We start from the raw sequence: 21,329 nt of genomic DNA, 5'->3' as shown, positions 1-21,329 counted from the left end.
CACAAATGCACATGTGCAAGCAGACACACACACACTTTTCACGCGCGTGTGCCCTAGCGGCGGTGCCGCCCTAGCGCCGGTGGTGCCCTAGCGGCGGTGCCCTAGTGTTAACATAAACATGTGATAAAAGAAAGAGGGATAGAGGGATGGAATGTAAGAGAGAGTGAGCGAGGGAGGGGGACGTATAATTTATCTTAATTTCCCCGGCTGGTTGAAAGCTCCCGGTGCACACGGCGAGTCGAGGAGCAGGTGCGTCACGAGCAGGCAAGAGCGGCGTGAGTCGGCACAACCAAGAAACTTGTGAGTTGTTTGTCTCCTGAAGGAATTTTCCTTCCACCTCCTTTTCTCCCATCCTTCTCTTTCCCCACCCTCCCTTGTTTATGTTTGTTAATAAGATGCTGACGCTAGGAGCATTGTCTAAGTCCTGAGTTTGCACAAAGCCATGAGTTGGCATGTAGATTTACCCATGGTGCTTTGGGTGTACCTATAAGTAGTGGATCATGGTGTGACACTTGGGGTGCATTCAGACACACAGTTTCTACACAGGTCTGTAAAAATGATCAAATCTTTACAATACCTGGCGAATTTAATATCATCTGTGTCCCAAATGGTTCCGTATAGGTAATAGGGTGCCATTTGGGACTCAACCATAGTCTTCAATATCTGGACTATTTAAGTGTTTAATATCTCAGCAATCACATTAACATTATATAACAATCTGTACAGACTGTGCATATGTGGAACACACCCTGTGCTATTGACGAGGTTGGGGGGGTATAGTTTCTTCTCTGTCATCAGACTTGAAACACCTTGACATGAGCCATCTTGGCCATCTTAAAGCCGAGCCCAATCTAAGCACATATATTTTCAGGGTATGTATACCTCTGCAAAGTCTAATGTCTCAGTCCCAGTATTTATTTATATGTTTACTAAAAAATACAAAAACTGAATGCCTCAAAATAATTAGTTGTTTGGAGGTTATTGTGAATCCAAAATCGGATTTTTCTGATTCATTATTTCTGTGTCTCTTAAGAATGTACAAACAAAGACATTGTGGCACACGTGATGATGTTCAACTCATTGAATCCATTTGAATTAAGCGTTGCTCATTCATTCCCTTTCCAATATTCTGACATGAATAAAAAATATTTCCCGACCATTTCACCAGCACTTTAAACACACCAAAATATGATTCTCATTAAATGCTCCCTCACAGCTGGAGTAGGCTACTCTGGACATGCGTTGGTAGTACCCAACTTGCTAACAATCGTCGGGTCGCTAATGGCCTGGTACTCAGGGCTCTATTGCTCCTCTAACCACTCTGACATCAATGCAAATACAACCGAAGATCACATCAAACACTTCATCAAAACAGTATGATGATTTAAAAACTCACTTCACTGTGATGATCAATTTGAAGAAACAAGTTCAACAACAGGTTGAAACTGAGTGGAAAACATGGTCGTTGTGGATGTTGTTTAAATGGTTCAAATCCAAACACAATGAAATGGACAGCGCTTTCTAAGGTGAAGATTAATTCAAAACACTCATACGCATATTACAGCTTATCCATACGCATAGGCCTATATTTGATCCCAAGCCCCCCCCCCCCCAAAAAACCCCGGAATTAAAATAATGATTGTGCCATTACACAATACATAGCCTAATAGCCTACCGCATATTATGCACGGCAGAAAGAAACACAGATTTAAGATGTCTTTGGTACATAACTGGTCGAGCCTATAGTCCAAAATTCTACAAATTCTAGTCATCTGCTTTGAGTGTGGACTGTTTTATGCATACTGGATGGACTGGTTACCTAATGTTATGCTCCAACATTTCTATCAATGAGTCTGGGAGAGAACATAGGCGATGCTGTTGGTTCATTGATTGTGCAGGGCGGCTTACAGAGTTAGCCTACAATTACAGTGAATTTGTATTTGATTTTGAATAGCATAGTAATAGGGCATGTTTTATATTTTCATAATCAATAAGCTGACACATTACCTTTAGCTACAGAATATCTCACCATCGTGCGCTTCTATCTCCTCCTCTCTCTCCTTCATTCCTTTCTCGAGTGCAGAGAGAGGGGCTGTCAACAGTGTAATGAAATATGTTTTGTTGTGAAAACATGTTACTATCGAGGTTTCCGAACAGACTTCACATTTCCCAAATTAAGCACTGGGTAGCTGCTGGAACAGGGTTGGAGAGTCGAAAAGAGCAAGATGGCGCCAACAGAGATGGTCACCTTGCTTCAAGTCCTTAGGAAATTATGCAGTAATTTGTTTTTTTATGTATTATTTCTTACATTGTTAGCCCAGAAAATCTTAAGTGTTATTACATACAGCTGGGAAGAACTATTGGATATAAGAGCAACGTCAACTTACCAACATTACGACCAGGAATACGACTTTCCTGAAGCAGATCCTTTGTTCGGAGCTCCACCCTCGACATTGGTTCTATTCCCAGAGGCCAACACAAAACAACGTCGTCGCTGCAGGAGAGGCAGATGGAGTGGCCTCATGGTCAGACTTAGAAAGCAAGCACACCATCCACCGCTTCTGAGCATATTACTCGCCAATGTACATTCTCTAGACAACAAGGTGGATGAAATTAGGGCACGAGTTGCCTTCCAGAGAGACATCAGAGATTTTAACTTTCTCTGTTTCACGGAAACATGGCTCACTCGGGATATGTTGTCAGAGTCAGTACAGCCACCGGGTTTCTTCATGCTTTGCGCCGACAGAAACAAACATCTCTCTGGTAAGAAGAAGGGTGTGAGTGTATGCCTCATGTTTAACGACTCATGGTGTAATCATAACAGCATACAGGAACTCAAGTCCTTTTGTTCACCTGACCTAGAATTCCTTACAATCAAATGCCGACCACATTATCTTCCAAGAGAATTCTCTTCGATTATAGTCACTGCCGTGTATATCCCCCCCAAGCAGATAACTCGACGACCCTGAAAGAACTTCACTGGACTCTATGTAAACTGGAAACCATATATCCTGAGGCTGCATTTATTGTAGCTGGGGATTTTAACAAAGCTAATTTGAGAACATTGATTGTTGCATCCGTTCGAGCAAAACATTGGACCACTGCTACTCCAACTACCGCAATGCACTCAAGGCCCTCCCCCGCCCTCTATTCGGCAAATTTGACCATGACTCCATCTTGTTGCTCCCCTCGTATAGGCAGAAACTAAAACAGGTCACGCCCGCGCTTAGGTCTATCCAACGCTGGTCTGACCAATTGGATTCCACGCTTCAAGATTGCGTCGATCACGTGAACTGGGATATGTTCTGGGTAGCCTCAGACAACAACATCAACATATATGCTGACTCGGTGAGTGAGTTTATTAGGAAGTGCATTGGAGATGTTTTGTTCTCTCTGTGACTTTTAAAACCTTCCCTAACCAGAAACCGTGGATTGATGGCAGCATTCGTGCAAAACTGAAATCGCAAACTTAATCACACCAAACTTAATCATGGCAAGGCGACTGGAAACATGACCGAATACAAACAGTGTAGCTATTCCCTCCGCAAGGCAATCTTACAAGCAAAGCGTCAGTATAGAGACAAAGGAGAGTTGAAATTCAACGGCTCAAACATGAGACGTATGTGGCAGGGTCTACAAATAATGACGGAATACAAAAAGAAAACCAGCCCCGTCGCGGACACCGACGTCTCACTCCCAGACAAATTAAACAAGGTCTTTGCATGCTTTGAGGACAATACAGTGCCCGCTACCAAAGACTGTGGGCTCTCCTTCAACATGGACGACGTGAGTAAAACATTTAAACGTGATAACCCTCGCAAGGCTGCTGGCCCAGACGGCATCCCTATCCGCGTCCTCAGAGCATGCGCAGACCAGCTGGCTGGTGTGTTTACGGACATACTCAATCAATCTCTATCCCAGTCTGCTGTCCCCACATGCTTCAAGATGGCCACCATTGTTCCTGTTCCCAAGAAAGCTAAGGTAACTGAACTAAATGACTATCTCCCCATAGCACTCACTTCTGTCATCATGAAGTGCTTTGAGAGACTAGTCAAGGATCATATCACCTCCACCCTACCTGATACCCTAGACCCACTCCAATTTGCTTACCTCCCCAATAGGTCCACAGACGATGCAATCGCCATCACACTGGCTTATTCCATCTGGACAAGAGGAATACCTATGTAAGAATGCTGTTCATTGACTACAGCTCTGCATTAAACACCATAGTACCCTCCAAACTCATCATTAAGATTGAGACCCTGGGTTCGACCCCGCCCTGTGCAACTGGGTCCTAGACTTTCTGATGGGCCACCCCAGGTGGTGAAGTAAGGAAACAACATCTCCACCCCGCTGATCCTCAGCACTGGGGCCCCACAAGGATGCATTCTCAGCCCTCTCCTGTACTCCCTGTTCAGCAATGACTGCATGGCCATGCACGCCTCCAACTCAATCATCAAGTTAGCAGACAACACTACAGTTGTAGGCTTGATTACCAACAATGACGAGACAGCCTACAGGGAGGAGGTGAGGGCCCTCGGAGTGTGGTGTCAGGAAAACAATCTCTCACTTAACGTCAACCAAACAAAGGAGATGATCGTGGACTTCAGGAAACATTAGAGGGAGCACACCCTATCCACATCGACAGGACAGTAGTGGGGAAGGTGGAAACTTAAGTTCCTTGGCGTACACATCACGGACCAACTGAAAGGGTCCACCCACACAGACAGCATGGTGAAGAAGGCACAACAGCGCCTCTTCAACCTCAGGAGGCTGAAGAAATGTGGCTTGTCACCTAAAACCTTCACAAACTTCTACAGATACACAATAGAGAGCATCCTGTCGAGCTGTGTCACCGCCTGGTACGGAAACTGCACAGCTCTCAACCGCAAGGCTCTCCAGAGGGTAGTGCGGTCTGCACAATGCATCACCGGGGCAAACTACCTGCCCTCCAGGACACCTACATCACCCGATGTCACAGGAAGGCCAAAAAGATCATCAAGGACAAGAACCACCCGAGCCACTGCCTGCTCACCCCGCTATCATCCAGAAGGCGAGGTCAGTACAGGTGCATCAAAGCTGGGAATGAGAGACTGAAAAACAACTTCTACCTCAAGGCCATCAGACTGTTAAACAGCCATCACTAACATAGAGAGGCTGCTGCCAACATACAGACTCAAATCACTGGCCACTTTAATAGATGGATTTAACAAGGGTATCACTAGTCACTTTAAATAGTGCCACTTTAATAATGTTTACATATCCTACATTACTCGTCTCATATGCATACAGTCAGAAGTTTACATACACCTTAGACAAATACATTTAAACTCAGTTTTTCCACAATTCCTGACATTTATCCTAGTAAAAATTCTATGTCTTAGGTCAGTTAGGAGCACCACTTTATTTTAAGAATGTGAAATGTCAGAATAATAGTAGAGAGAATTATTTATTTCAGCTTTTATTTCTTTCATCACATTCCCAGTCAGTCAGAAGTTTACATACACTCAATTAGTATTTGGTAGCATTGCCTGTAAATTGTTTAACTTGGGTCAAACGTTTCGGGTAGTCTTCCACAAGCTTCCCACAATAAGTTGGGTAAATTTTGTCCCATTCCTCCTGACAGAGCTGGTGTAACTGAGTCAAGTTTGTAGGCCTCCTTGCACACACACGCTTTTTCAGTTCTGCCCACAAATGTTCTATAGGATTTAGGTCAGGGCTTTGTGATGGCCACTCCAATACCTTGACTTTGTTGTCCTTAAGCCATATTACCACACCTTTGGAAGTATGTTTGGGTCATTGTGTCAGCGTGTATAAAAGAGGCGAAGTCAGGTGCAGGAGAGTAGCGTGATGTAAACAGGCGCACTTTATTAAAGTTCCAAAACGAGAGCACAACATAAATCAATGTGCTCAAATACACAGAACATAACAAAAGTAAAGCGCGTAAAAAGACACCACAGCAACATGAAACAATTAGACACCAAAACATGATGGGAAACAGAGGGTTAAATACAAGTAGCTTAATTGGGGAAATGAAAACCAGGTGTGTATGGAAACAAGACGAGACAAATGGATATAAGAAAAATGGAGCGGCGATGGCTAGAAAGCCGGTGACGTCGATCGCCGAACGCCGCCCGAACAAAGAGAGGAGCTGACTTCGACAGAAGTCGTGACACATTGTCCATTTGGAAGACCCATTTGCGACCAAGCATTAACTTCCTGACTGATGTCTTGAGATGTTGATTCAATATATCCACATAATTTCCCTTCCTCATGATGCCAACTATTTTGTGAAGTGCACCAGTCCCTCCTGCAGCAAAGCACCACCACAACATGATGCTGCCACCCCCGTGCTTCAGGGTTGGGATGGTGTTCTTCGGCTTGCAAGCCTCCCCCTTTTTCCTCCGAACATAACAATGGTCATTATGGCCAAACAGTTCTATTTTTGTTTCATCAGACCAGAGGAAATATCTCCACAAAGTACGATCTTTGTCCCCATGTGCAGTTGGAAACCGTATTCTGGCTTTTTTATGGCGGTTTTGGAGCAGTGGCTTCTTCCTTGCTGAGCGGCCTTTCAGGTTGTATCGATATAGGACTTGTTTTACTGTGGATATAGATACTTTTGTACCTGTTTCCTCCAGCATCTTCACAAGGTCCTTTGCTGTTGTTCTGGGATTGACTTGCACTTTTCGCACCAAAGTACATTCATCTCTAGGAGACAGACCGTGTCTCCTTCCTGAGCGGTATGACGGCTGCGTTATCCCATGGTGTTTATACTTGCGTACTATTGTTTGTACAGATGAACGTGGTACCTTCAGGCATTTGGAAATTGCTCCCAAGAATGAACCAGACTTGTGGAGGTCTACAAATCTTTTTCTGAGGTCTTGGCTGATTTCTTTTGATTTTCCCATGATGTCAAGCAAAGAGGCACCGAGTTTAATTTAGGCCTTGAAATACATGCACAGGTACACCTCCAATTGACTCAAATTATGTCAATTAGCCTATCAGAAACTTCTAAAGCCATGACATCATTTTCTGGAATTTTCCAAGCTGTTTAAAGGCACAGTCAACTTAGTGTATGTGAACTTCTGACCCACTGGAATTGTGATACAATGAATTATAAGTGAAAAAAATCTGTCTCTAAACAATTGTTGGAAAAATTACTTGTGTCATGCACAAAGTAGACGTCCTAACCGACTTGCCAAAACTATAGTTTGTTGACAAGAAATTTGTGGAGTGGTTGAAAAACGAGTTTTAATGACTCCATCCTAAGTGTATGTAAACTTCCGACTTCAACTGTATACTGTATTTTATACCATCTATTGCATCTTGCCAATGCCGCACGGCCATCGCTCATCCATATATTTATATGTACATATTCTTATTCCATCTGCTTACATTGTGTGTATAAGGTAGTTGTTGTGAATTGGTTAGATTGCATGTTAGATATTACTGCACTGTCAGACTAGAAGCACAAGCATTTCGCTACACTCGCCTTAATATCTGCTAACCATGTGTATTTGACCAATAAAATTTGATTTGACATGTTGTACATAGTTTGGGAGGAATATTACTTGTCGCACAGTGAGAGGCTGCATGCTCTTTAAACAGTGGTTGATGTGTTGAGTGAAATAAGTGTTCTTATTCTAATGCCGTGTGAAAGGAGAGTTTTGATGGTTTCCTCAAAAAAGAGGTGGGTGCCAGCCTTCTCCTGCTATTATATTTGTTTTTCAGCTGCTAATATAAAGCATTGCTCCACTATAAAACCGGAGGAGCCAACCTGGCCGGATTGAAAAACGAGACATGAGAAAGCGCCTCCTTTCGCTATTCCAGTGCTAACGGATGACATGTATTTTTCACCCTATTCCTGTTCCTGCCCATTTCACAATGGGCCACTCTAAATCAAAACTCATTTTACATATTAGTAAAAACAGGGTTAAATTAAGAATAGTCTGATGGGTGAAAATATGATCGCTTGAGAGAACAGCGTGTGCAGGAACAGAGCGCAAGCTTTAATTTATTTTTAATCATCAATAGCCTATAGTCACATTATGCAGCCCATATATGTTTTACATTTACATTTTACATTTACATTTTAGTCATTTAGCAGACGCTCTTATCTAGAGCGACTTACAGTAGTGAATGCATACATTTCATACATTTCATTTCATGCCTTTTTTTTGGTACTGGCCCCCTGTGGGAATCAAACCCACAACCCTGGCGTTGCACACACCATGCTGGCGTTGCAAACACCATGCTCTACCAACTGAGAATCTACCGTATAAGACCTGTTTCAAAAGTCCACTTTTAAGTACAACATACTGTATGAGTCGGCCTACTGTACTGTATGTTGTCTGGCTAAGCGCCATTTCATATGCTGTAAGCTAGTTAATTTAGAAGACAAGATATCCTTATAAGTCCTGTGCCATTATTTTATATTATATGATTTTATATTAAGAACAATATAATTGAACTTAGCTGAATAAAATATAAAGGATATTTTTCCCAAGACAGAGCGAGTGCGCATAGAAGCTGCTACAGTTCCTTCAGAAAGTATTCATACTCCTTGACTTATTCCACATTTTGTTGTGTTACAGCCTAAATTCCAAATGGATTACAATTATTTATTTCCTCACCCATCTACACACAATATCTCATAGTGGCAAAGCGAAAACATGTTTTTAGAAATTTTATGAAAATTAAATACAGAAATATCTAATTTACATAAGTATTCACATCCCATAAGTCAATACATGTTAGAATCATGTTAGAATAGCGATTACAGCTGTGAGGCATTCTGGTAAGTCTCTAATAAATCACATTTTGTAAGCAACTCCAGTGTATATTTGGCCTTGTGTTTTAGGTTATAGTACTGTCTCCCATTGTCTGTTGGAAAGCAGACTGAAACAGGGTTTCTTCTAGGATTTTGCAAGTGCTTAGCTCAATTCTATTTATTTTTATCCCCAAAAACTCCCTAGTTCTTGCCTATGACAAGCATACCCATAACATGATGCAGCCATCACCATGCTTGAAAATATGAAAAGTGATACTCAGTGCTGTGTTGGATTTGCCCCAAAGATAACACTTTGTATTGAGGACATAAAGTTCATTTATTTTGCAGTTTTACTTTAGTGCCGTTAGTGTCTTACAGGATGCACGTTTTGGAATATTTTTATTCTGTACATGCATCTCTTGTTTCACTCTATCATTTAGGTTAGTATTGTGGAGTAACTACAATGTTGTAGATCCATCCTCAATTTTCTCCTATCTCAGCCATTGAGCAACTGAGTTAGGAAGGATATCTGTATCTTTGTAGTGACTGGGTGTATTGATACACCCATTCAAAGTCAGACAACATACTGTATGAGTCGGCCTACTGTACTGTATGTTGTACTTAAAAGTGGTCATTTGAAACAGGTCTTATTCGGTAGATTTAGAGTTATTTGCCAACTTTAGTTGTGAATGATACAAACCTGATACAACAAAATGTCTGAGAAATCAAAACATATATGGGCTGCATAATGTGAAGGCACAGTATTATGTTCTTCTGAAATACATTTTCTTCATATCATAATATTTCTTTACACCTGCCTAAAATAAATAATTATTTTTTTGTGATGGTGTATATTAAATAGATTTCTTAGACTTTTTAAAATGCATATATTCCACAGGCTTGTACTTGTGGAGGCCTGGAGTTGCTAAATGTGTTTATGTTAATTAGCGGTCAATTACCGTGAGACCGGCAGTCATTTGCATGACAATTACCGGCTGACAAAATTTCATGACCGCCAAAGCCTTATGTCCGCTAATTACAATTTTGCATTTTGCTTGGCTTTTACGCTGTGTCTATTGAGCACAAAATAAGACACTTTACCTTGTTATTTTGTCGTTAGTGCTCTATGACCTGTTGTTTTCTGCTTAATTAATCTCCTAATGTTATATTTACTTGTGGAAATGTCCATTGTGGGCTGTTAAGTGCTACATGCAAGGAAAGGCAGCAATCCCTTAATAGTAATTAGAGATATGGTGAGCAAGCCTCAGCCTCCACTATCTCAGGGGGCTGTGGGAGAGGGCTGTGAAGCTCGGTGGTGGTGAAAAGGCAAATGCTTCCCCTGGGTGGACGGGCGAGTCCTCCAATACAAAGATGGCTACTCGAGGTTGGAAGTGTTCGAAGTACCACACTAAGGCTATGTTTCAATGTTCGTACTAGCATACAACTTAGAATCCACGGCCAGTACATTGCTTCATTATAAGCTGTATGCTAGTATAGATATTGGAACAGAGCCTCACAGTACATATTTAAAATGTCTGTCGACCCATAGAGCCTTTCAATGCCAATACATCCTTATACCATATAACAAGCCATGGTCGTGTCTGAATATGCGATAATAGAACATTTTATAGAATGTGAAATGTTGAAACTTGAGGATGCTTTAAATGCCAGGATGTCATAGTCATTTCGGCTTTTCATCTAGTAGAATTGGATGCATGCTATTGAGGTAGAGAGTCATCTTTTTAGACCCACATGTGTTTGACAAAAGCTGATAATCAGCTGATAATGAAATAAGGGGCTGTATCAAATTGAAATAATGATGGGAAACAACATTAGATAGTGTATTTTCAAATTAGGGTGAGTCTATTGTTGCTGCTTATATTTGTTTCGTACTGCATACCTTTTACTAAACAGTACATTCTAAATAGTATGTAGTACCTAGTATGTAGTTTTAGTAAGTAGTAGGCAATGTCCAATTCCCTGTGATTACAAAGTAGAGTGGACTTCCTTCCATAGTATTTTGAAATAGGCCATGAGTACAAAGTTTGAATGAACAAAAGGCTAAGTTAACAGAGATGCCAGGAGTCTTCTGACATCTCACCCGTTTTGAGACTAAGCTCTCATCAAGCCTGCTTTCATCAAACCCGATTCATCATCCAATCAAGAGTCTGACAAAATCCCCTCCACTTAGCGATGGGCTTGGGCCAGACAGGAAGTCTGCCTGTCTGAAGCCGGTGAGGAGCAGCCGAGCTTCAGAAGTCCCGAGCTCAGTGAAGACGAAAACATAAAAAAAATGCAATAATGGTCGGTAGCGTCGCGAGAAAGGGTTTCAGGCTTGCATGTGTAATCAAATGCTTCTTGTTAGCGGTGGTAAAAAGCGGCTGATCAATTTTCTCTCTCTCTTCTCTGCTACACTGTGGTTATAGGAAGAATGGTGGGCTATATATTCATTTTCCCCATTTATACCCTTCTGTTATCTCACCACAATAAGATCATCTCAACACAATAGAAAATGCTAGCATCTTCACTCGTCAATTGTTTGCCCAATCCCAAATTGACCACTTGTCCCTATATTCCCCTACACGTTATGCACGTGTCTGTCTGTCTGTCTGTCTGTCTGTCTGTCTGTCTGTCTGTCTGTCTGTCTGTCTGTCTGTCTGTCTGTCTGTCTGTCTGTCTGTCTGTCTGTCTGTCTGTCTGTCTGTCTGTCTGTCTGTCTAGTTGGCAGAGGTTTAAATCTCATCCAACAGTTCATTATTCATTCATTATTCAGACTCGGTCCCTACGAGGGCTGTTACAAGTGAAGCTCCACAGTTTTTCACAGAGCCTCTATATCTAACTTCTCTGATTATACTGGCTCCCCTCTCCTCTCTCCTCACTTCTATCCCTTCTCTCCCTCTCTCCCTTCTCTCCCCCCTCTGTCTTCTCTCTCCGCTCCCCTCTCTACTCTCCCGACTCAGTTGGAGAGTCCCAAACCGTGTAATTTTAAACAAATAACATCCAGCTTCAGAAAGAGGGGCAGAGACCTGCTGGAGTGCTGTGTAGTGTGGAGTGAGGAAGAGTGTGAAAAGAGAGGGCAGAATAGAGGTAAAAGGTCACCAACTACAACCTTACTTGTGTCCGGAGGGGGGGGGTCACACCAGGGGCCTGAGTGGCCGTGCTTTAATCGGGCAGGAAGTCCTTGAGGGGGTCACACACAGAGGTCGCCCATAGGGGTCATCATTTAAGCTCCTCGGCACAGAGAACCCGCAGGCGATGGATATGCACACAGCACAGGCATGTTTTATTCAAAACGTACTGTTCACATGAGGTCTGGAATAGACACACACGTGCCCGCACACACACACATTCTGCATACATAAACTGCATTCATGAACACACATGCTTTCTCTGGCCGTAGAGGATTTTAGATATCTGTCCGTGTGCAAACACTATTAATTACAGCTACGCGCTGATGCATTGTAAACCGCGAGGGGTATTATTTTCCCATCCATCTCAGACACTGACAGTCAGTTAGTTGGTGTACTACTTAGCTACAGTGCACCCGAGTCAATCCACATAGAGAGCGAGAGCAGATTTATTAGACTTTTCAAAGCCAACATCCTTAGATTGATCCCAACTTTTAGACACTCTTATAAAACTCTCCTGCTGCGCACGCCGCATTACCTTAATGCATTAAAGGCACTTTGCAGCTTTCTTTTATATTTTATTTCACTGCTTCCCCTTAAGTAAGGACAAACAAACAAAAAAGTTGCAACGATGCAGCGAAATATAGCATCTGCTAGCCGCATAACCCCTCAATCTCCAGACATATGAATGATGTAACTCACAGGAAAAGAAAAGGTTAGGGTCCCGTTTCCCGCGTCCTTCTCACTTTCCCTGACAAGCTAATAGGGGAGATGTAGAAGCTCTTTCATTGCCCTGCACTTCATTTCAGTTTATTTAACACCTGGGATCCCTCTGGATTGTAAAAAATATATTTACTACCACTTATTCATCTCCCGGGTTCTCTTTTTGTGCTGGGCTTTCATAAATTCCCCCCTTCAGACGAATTATTAATTTGAAATGCAACCTGGTCATGGATCAGGTAGGTAGGGAACTCTTAAAGGCAAAACAATCATGAGGCCATGAAAAATGGCACCCTCTTAAAATGTTGTCTATCCCCTATCTGCATTAAGCGGGCTCTCTGATTTGAATGGGGCTATTTTGGCTCATTTGAGGCCGGATTGATATACAGGTTTGGGTTGTTAAAACAATGCGACTGTTGGCCAGGCTTCTCCAATGAGAAGGTGGGAAGACAGGTCATCGGTGTGGCCTAAAGAGGGCAGCACAAACAAAGGCTTGAGCAGGTTGGATGGGAGAGAGAAAGAGATGAGGAGAGAGAGATGAGAGGCAGCAGTGGGGAGTTGAGGAGAGGGAGATGGGAAGATGAGAGAGAGAGATGGGGAGAGAGAGATAGGGAGAGAGATTAGGAGAGAGAGATTAGGAGAGCGAGAGCGATGGGGAGAGAGAGACAGAGATGAGGGGTAAGAGAGAAAGAGATGAGGGGAGACAGAGATGAGGAGAGAGAGATGGGGTGAGAGAGATGAGAGAGAGAGAGATGGGGAGATGGGGAGAGAGAGAGAGAGAGATGAGGAGAGAGATGGGGAGAGAGAGATGAGGAGAGAGAGAGATGAGGAGAGAGAGAGATGAGGAGAGAGAGAGAGATGGGAAGAAAGAAAGAGATGATGAGAGAGAGATGGGAGAGAGAGAGAGCGATGAGAGGCAACAGGGGGAGATGAGGAGAGAGCGAGATGGGAGAAGGGAAGATATGAGAAAGAGATGGGGAGAGAGAGATTAGGAGAGAGATGGGGAGAGAGATGGGGAGAGAGAGAGAGATGGGGAGAAAGAGGAGAGATAGATGGGGAGAAAGAAAGAGATGAGGAGAGAGACGGAGAGAGAGATGGGGAGAGAGAGATGGGGAGAGAGAGATGGGGAGAGAGAGATGGGAGAGAGAGATGGGGAGAGAGAGAGATGAGATGAGAGAGAGATGAGAGAGACAGACAGATGAGGAGAGAGAGAGAGATGAGGGAGAGAGAGCTGGGAAGAGAGAAAGAGATGAGGCGATGGGGGGAGAGAGAGAGGCAGCAGGAGAATAAATAAATACGTGTAATGTAGCGAGATGTTTGGAGGAGAGGAGGATCAGTGGGGGTGAGGTGGGCTAGCGTGTATTACACATTCGCTATAGGGGGTCAAAATGTGAGAGGCACCTGTGGCGAGATTCCACACTCTCTCTCAGCAATGGGAGAAGGAGAGGGTGGAGGTCAGTCACTAATGTGACAGCAGTACACCACCTGCATCCCCCCCCCCCCCCAGTGACACGCTGATGGAAGTTTCCACTCCAAATCTGCAACAGCTTGGGTATTAGGGAGACGTTACGTACACACACACCTCCCTCGCCACATGGCGGGGAGAATTTACATAAACAAGCAGGAGAAAAGCATGCTTCCAATGTGAATAGATTACATTGCATAGTGGTTTGCGCAGCTTGACTTTAAAAATGGTTGATCAAACACTCGCCCCCCGTCCCCCGTCCGTCCGTCTGTCCCGTTTCTCTGTCATTTCATAGGCGCATGTGGCAGGGGGAGAGAGTGGAAAGGAAAATAGATACAGTCCTTAAAGGCCCAGTGTAGTCAAAAACTCGATTTTCTTGTGTTTTATTTATATATTTCCACACTGAGGTTCGAATAATGCTGTGAAATTGTGAAAATGATGATAATGGCCTTTTAGTATAAGAGCTGTTTGAAAAGACCACCTGAAATTTCGGCCTGTTTTTGGTGGAATGGAGTTTTGGTCTGCCTGGTGACATCGGTAAATTAGTTAATAGACCAATAAGAGTTCCAAACCTCTCTGCCAATAACTGCTGGTTTCAGTTTTCCCCTCCCCACTCAGACCACTACCCGACAGTCCAAGTAAAATTCTTGCTTGAGAAATTGCACTTTGTATTATTTTTCAAGAGCAGTAAAGTTTTGACCCAGAAATGATTTGATATGGAGATCAAAACAGCTGCATTGGACCTTTAACTGCCTTTTCAGTCATTAACGGCCCCACACCTCATGAAACATTAATTACACAAAAGAGATTGTGACACTTATTAATTTAAAAGTATTCACTGTGTCCCAAGAACTGACCGATAGCAATTCACTACAAAAACTCTCGCGACCCAAAATTACCAAACGCAGCAAAAACATTTAAATGTACCTGTACATGTAATGTTTATTTTCTCCCCTAACTGCTTTAATCTGTGGAGTGTGTGGGCGAGTGAGTGATTACACTAGACTAAATCATGGGTTAACCCTTTCAGCGCCTCCCTCTTCCCTCTTTCCACATCCCCTATCCATACAGTGTTGATCATATTGAAGACAGTCTTGTTCTCCCTGAGGACAGGAAGTAATTGACAAAGAGGATCTGTCAATTATGGCTACAGCTGGGAGGGACAGGTGGGCACATCACTCTCCTCCTCCCATCTCTCTCTTCCCTTCTCTCTCCCTCTCTTTTTCTCTCTCCCCTCCCTCACTCACTCCCTCCCTCCCCTTCTCTCCCTCACTCTCTCTCACTCTCTCACTCCCCCCCCCCCCCCACACACACACCCTCTCTATCTCTCACCTCTGATTTAATGGCCACAGAGATTATATGACATCAAACCTCTTGATGGGAAATACCCTTGACATCGTTGCTCAGACCTAACATACATTCTCTCCCCCCCACCTCCCACTTCCACTCCTCCCGCTCTGATTTTTTTTTTTTTTACTTCATCATGAAATAGGGGAAAAACCAACATGAGCTATTCACATAATAAATAAAGCTTACTCTATGGAATAGTACTACATTTCCTCTTTAATCTGACACAATCAAAGACTGGAATCGATAGCAGTGAAACGGCCACGTCAGTTAGCTATATTACAACAACAAAGACGTTACTTCAAACATCCAGCACTTTTTTGTTTTTATGTCATGGCACGTGCGATAGCACAGCAGATTATATACTGCAATTGCTTTCACCACGATGCTGCATGGGATGCTCATTTCCTCAAAACAAAAACAATAGCAAATGCCTGGGGTGCCCAGTGGCCCTTTTTCGCCTATCGTGGATCACAGCTTTAAGGCAAGGCCAACAATCATGTCAAGAGAGGGCTAGGGTGGGTTGATCTATTATTGCAAGGCCACCTACATAAAATAGCATGGGGGATAGTTAGAGCATAATGTTCTTGAGAACCGCCAAGACAGTATCACCTCTGATGATGTATGAGTGTTAATAAATTCCCTTTATAAGTGTGCTGGTTTTCATAGAATAGAGACATACCTTAGATGGCATCATGCCTTAGAGGTAGGTAAGTAGCTTAGCAGTTAAATGTGTTTGGCCATTAACCGAAAGATCTCTGGTTCAAATCCCTCAGCCGACTAGGTGAAACATCTGTCGATGTGCCCTTGAGCAAGGCACTTAACCATAGTCGCAGGATGTTTGGGGGAAAGGGGGGTGGGTTGCCCATGCTACAGACGTCTATATCAGTCCGCTATACACAGTCCCAGTGAACTACTTTTGTGAGAATAAAAAAATTAAATAACGTATTCATTATTTATTTATTTTTCAAGGGAGTTGCAGCACCCCTACTGTGGCTATACACTTAACCCTAACTGATCCTGTAAATGCAAAATGTAATAGTATTTTTGTATGTCACTCATTTTGCAGGGCTTGCGTATAGGTTGTTATACATTACTTTTGGAATTTCACATTGAGAGCAGCATTAAAGATGTGGCCTGTGGTCTAGTGGTTAGTGACACTGTTGAAGCCTCACCTGCTCTTGAGATGCTGGATGCTGCCCAGACACTTGAACTGTCCATTCACCATGATGGCCATACGTGTGCACAGGGCCTCACACTCCTCCATGCTGTTAGAGACAGAGAGAGACAGAGAAACAGAGAGACAGAGAAACAGAGAGACAGAGAGAGAGAGCAAGAGAGAGAGTGAGACAGAGTGAGAGAGAGGTTCAATTGTGTACTATAGGACTATAGAATTTGAAGTTTATGTGAAAAGGTGTTGACTCTATGCAAAGATTTGCAGACCTGAATTAAGAGTCAGTAAGATAAGCATTTTTCGGGTTTGGTTGTCTACAATGTCCTCTCTGCACCCATAGGGCTGACTAATGACCAATGTTCAAGCTCAGTCTTTTTCCTTATTTGAAGAAATAAAACAAGAAACATTTGGTCTGTCTTTGAAATATGCCTGCCGCATCCACATTTCGCCTCCTCTGTGGTTAATACTGCAGACAATGGATAACTTTTAGCTGAACAATTATTTTCTCTGGGATTCGCTTCACGCTGTTCGTTTAAAGGCGCGACGGAGTGGGCGTGAGACAAGGGAGGAGAACATCTGTACATTTTTGTATTATTTTGTGTTTCTTTGAGTTTCAGCAGCCATTTTGGATGCAGACAGATTCATTTCTTGCTGAGGTGGAGGCTTTGTATTGCTTTGCTGAGGGATGGAGCAATTAGGATTATGACGATGTAAAACCTGCCGAATGCGCCACTCGACAAACTAAAGCACCTGGTTGGGATATGGACGATTGAACGCAACTGAGCCGTGTTCCCGCTATTGCTAATATAACAAATGTATTTTGTTTCTCAGAAAAACAACACAATATGGAGTGGTGTTAATGGATTCACAAACTAAACTGTACAAAGAGTTTTGCACCGCCCGCTTCCAACAGAAGTTAAGATTTGAAAACAATATTGCAGGTTGGAGAGAGAAAACATTGGAGTCACGAATAAACATGAATGTAGTGAAGTACTATCCATCTCGTTGTTTGTACTTCGTGGATTTCTCAGTTTGAGTTACGGCGTGTCGTATTGGTAATTGCACCACTGTCTACTCCTCCTGGCCCATTCACTAATTGTGTATGAAGACAGTAAAGTCCAACTATGAAAATCAGATCGAATAGCTTTAAAGGACCAACATTAACTTTCAAGGAATGTTCATTTCCTCATGGTTTTTGAAGGACACAGCTCAGAAATGCCTGAATTCGTTTAGCACTGCTTTATTAGTTTAGCATAATCCCAAAAAACATCTGTTGCAAGGACGTGAAGAAGTGTTGTATTGCTAGTGTTTTGCTAATGTTTTCAACCTTGCAAACAAGAACCCAATAGTAAAACAGGAAAATGCAATTCAGAGCCACACTCACAAATCTCAAGTTAGAATTGGGCCTTAAAACTGTAAGAATACGTACCTGTGTGATGTTAGGATGACCGAACGTTCCTCTTTGATGATACTCAGGATACAGTCCCACAGGAAGCGTCTGGCTTTGGGGTCCATCCCTGTCGTTGGCTCGTCCTACAGTAATGGGAAAAAAACGATCCCTCAACATTTGACCTCCATTAAGTTCGATGTTATCCCATCTCTACTCCTATTCTCCCTTAAAATTCTCTCAATCTTACTTCATGTTCCACATCCATAAACAAACATTCTAAGCTTAAAAGGATTGTCCATAAAAATAATATATTTTGGGGTATTTTATTCAATCTATCGATCCCTTTAAAAGCCCCTAGAGTCGATTAACGCACAAAGGAAATCTAACCTGTTTAGGATAGGGGGCAGTATTTTCACGGCTGGATAAAAAACGTACCCGATTTAATCTGGTTATTACTCCTGCCCAGAAACTAGAATATGCATATAATTGTTTGATTTGGATAGAAAATACCCGAAAGTTTCTAAAACTGTTTGAATGGTGTCTGTGAGTATAACAGAACTCATATGGCAGGCCAAAACCTGAGAAGATTCTAAACAGGAAGTACCCTCTCTGACCATTTCTTGGCCTTCTATAGCCTCTTTATCGAAAACAGAGGATCTCTGCTGTAACGTGACATTTTCTAAGACTCCCATAGGCTCTCAGAAGGCGCCAGAATGTTGAATGATGACTCTGCAGTCCCTGGCTGAAAAACAGTAGCGCATTTGGATAGTGGTCGATCTGAGAACAATGAAACGGTGCGTGCGTGCACGTGAAGAGTCCATTTTACATTTTCAGTCTTTGAACGAAAACAACGTCGCCCGGTCGGAATATTATCGTTAGTTTACGAGAAAAATTGCATAAAAATTTATTTTAAACAGCGTTTGACCTGCTTCGAAGTACAGTAATGGAATATTTTGAATTTTTTTGTCACGATATGCGCCGGTGCGTCACCCTTCGGATAGTGTCTTGAATGCAAGAACAAACGCAGCTATTTGGATATAACTATGGATTATTTGGAACCAAACCAACATTTGTTGTTGAAGTAGAAGTCCTGGGAGTGCATTCTGACGAAGAACAGCAAAGGTAATCCAATTTTTTTATAGTAAATCTGAGTTTGGTGAGTGCCAAACTTGGTGGGTGTCAAAATATCTAGCCATGATGGCCGGGCTATCTACTCAGAATTTTGCAAAATGTGCTTTCACCGAAAGCTATTTTAAAATCTGACACCGCGATTGCATAAAGGAGTTCTGTATCTATAATTCTTAAAATAATTATGTTTTTTTGTGAACGTTTATCGTGAGTAATTTAGTAAATTCACCGAAGTTTCGGTGGGTATGCTAGTTCTGAACGTCACATGCTAATGTAAAAAGCTGGTTTTTGATATAAATATGAACTTGATTGAACAAAACATGCATGTATTGTATAACATAATGTGCTAGGTGTGTCATCTGATGAAGATCATCAAAGGTTAGTGCTGCATTTAGCTGTGGTTTTGGTTTTTGTGACATTATATGCTAGCTTGAAAAATGGGTGTCTGATTATTTCTGGCTGGGTACTCTCCTGACAATCTAATGTTTTGCTTTCGCTGTAAAGCCTTTTTGAAATCGGACAATGTGGTTAGATAAAGGAGAGTATTGTATTTAAAATGGTGTAAAATAGTCATATGTTTGAAAAATTGAAGTTTTGGGATTTTTGAGGAGTTTGTAATTCGCGCCACGCCCTATCATTGGATATTGGAGCGGTGTTCCGCTAGCGGAACATCTAGATGTAAGAGGTTAAGTTACACAATAAGGTGTAGCTTTGAGAAACTAACAAGGTTAGCTAGCCAGCTGTATTCGTTCGCACTGTTTTCCAAACGGCATCAACACCACAACACCACAGCGACAGCTAGCTAGCCAGCCAGACAACTTTACCAACTAGCAGTACTGTAGAAACTAAATACATTACAACGGAACGTTTTGATTATGTAGCTAGCTAACATTACACTAGTTGTCTTTGTATCAAAGATAAGGGTAAACACAGCCATTGCTAGCTAGCCAACTCTACCAGCTAGCAGTACTGTATCATTTTTAGTCAATAAGATTTTTGCAACGAAAGCTTAACTTTCTGAACTTTCGAGATGTGTAGTCCACTTGTGTAGCGAGCAGAACTGACTTTGTGTTAGCTAGCCAACATTTAATTACTTCTGCGTTATGAAAGGAACTAGACACGGACACGAATGATCCATTGGTAGTTTGTTGTAACCAAGTATTGGTGCTAACCGTGTGTTAATGGATGCTAGCATGCTAGTTAGCTACGGGGTCATAGGATACGGTGCACTGGGTGGGTTTCATGGAAGAATACTGTACCAAGTTATCTAGCTGAATAAACTAAGTTTGAGCCTATTCCTGGAAACATTGAACCACTGTAGATTACATCAATTCTAATTTCTAAAGTGGAAGTTGGAAAAGTTATATTTCAGTGTTTCTGTGAATGGTTAGTGAGGGAGGCCCTGCTCTCTCGCTTCCCCAGTTGTTTAGTTAATTTTCATTCCAATCTTCTTTGCATTAGCATAGCCTCTCCTGTAGCCTGTCAACTATGTGTCTGTCTATCCCTGTTCTCTCCTCTCTGCACAGGCCACACAAACGCTTAACCTGTTATGGCTAGGGGGCAGTATTTTCACGGCTGGATAAAAAACGTACCCGATTTAATCTGGTTACCACTCCTACCCAGTAACTAGAATATGCATATACTTATTACATAAGGATAGAAAACACCCTAAAGTTTCTAAAACTGTTTGAATGGTGTCTGTGAGTAAAACAGAACTCATATGGCAGGCCAAAATCTGAGAAGGTTTCATTCAGGAAGTGGCCTGTCTGACAAGGTGTCGTTCTTCTTGTCTCTGTTTATTGAAGAGTGAGGATCTTAGCTGTCCCGTGAGACTTCCTACGGCTGCCATAGGGTCTCAGAAGGCGGTAAAAAGCTGAATCGTGGCTTTGCAGGCTCTGGCTGAAACAAAGTAGCGCGTTTGGGTAGTGGCTGGTTACAGTACTGTGAGACTCAGGCTCGTGCCCGCGTCGACCGAAAGCTTTGTTTACTTTCCTCTGTTTAGCTAAATGGACATTCCCGGTCGGAATATTATCGCTTTTTTACGAGAAAAATGGCATAAAAATGGATTTTAAACAGCGGTTGACATGCTTCGAAGTACGGTAATGGAATATTTAGATTTTTTTTGTCACGAATTGCGCCATGCGCTCGACCCTTATTTACCCTTTCAGATAGTGTCTGGAACGCACGAACAAAACGCCGCAATT

At 42.5% G+C, this 21,329-nt stretch overlaps 1 protein-coding gene across 1 annotated transcript in view; it reads right to left on the bottom strand.

The window, feature by feature from the left end:
• LOC106608787 (phospholipid-transporting ATPase ABCA1) overlaps positions 1–21,329 on the bottom strand; it is a 253,841-nt gene that overhangs the window by 7,998 nt on the left and 224,514 nt on the right. Inside the window, exons 45-46 of the mRNA XM_082977279.1 lie at positions 18,037–18,140; positions 16,609–16,701 (exon numbers count right to left, since the gene is read on the bottom strand). Coding sequence (XP_082833405.1) covers positions 16,609–16,701; positions 18,037–18,140 — 197 coding nt within the window. The remainder of the gene's footprint in view (positions 1–16,608; positions 16,702–18,036; positions 18,141–21,329) is intronic.

Source organism: Salmo salar, chromosome 07 (assembly GCF_965601325.2).
Source record: "Salmo salar chromosome 07, fSalSal1, whole genome shotgun sequence".
NCBI lineage: Eukaryota > Metazoa > Chordata > Actinopteri > Salmoniformes > Salmonidae > Salmo > Salmo salar.
This window is presented reverse-complemented; position numbering and strand designations above follow the sequence as displayed.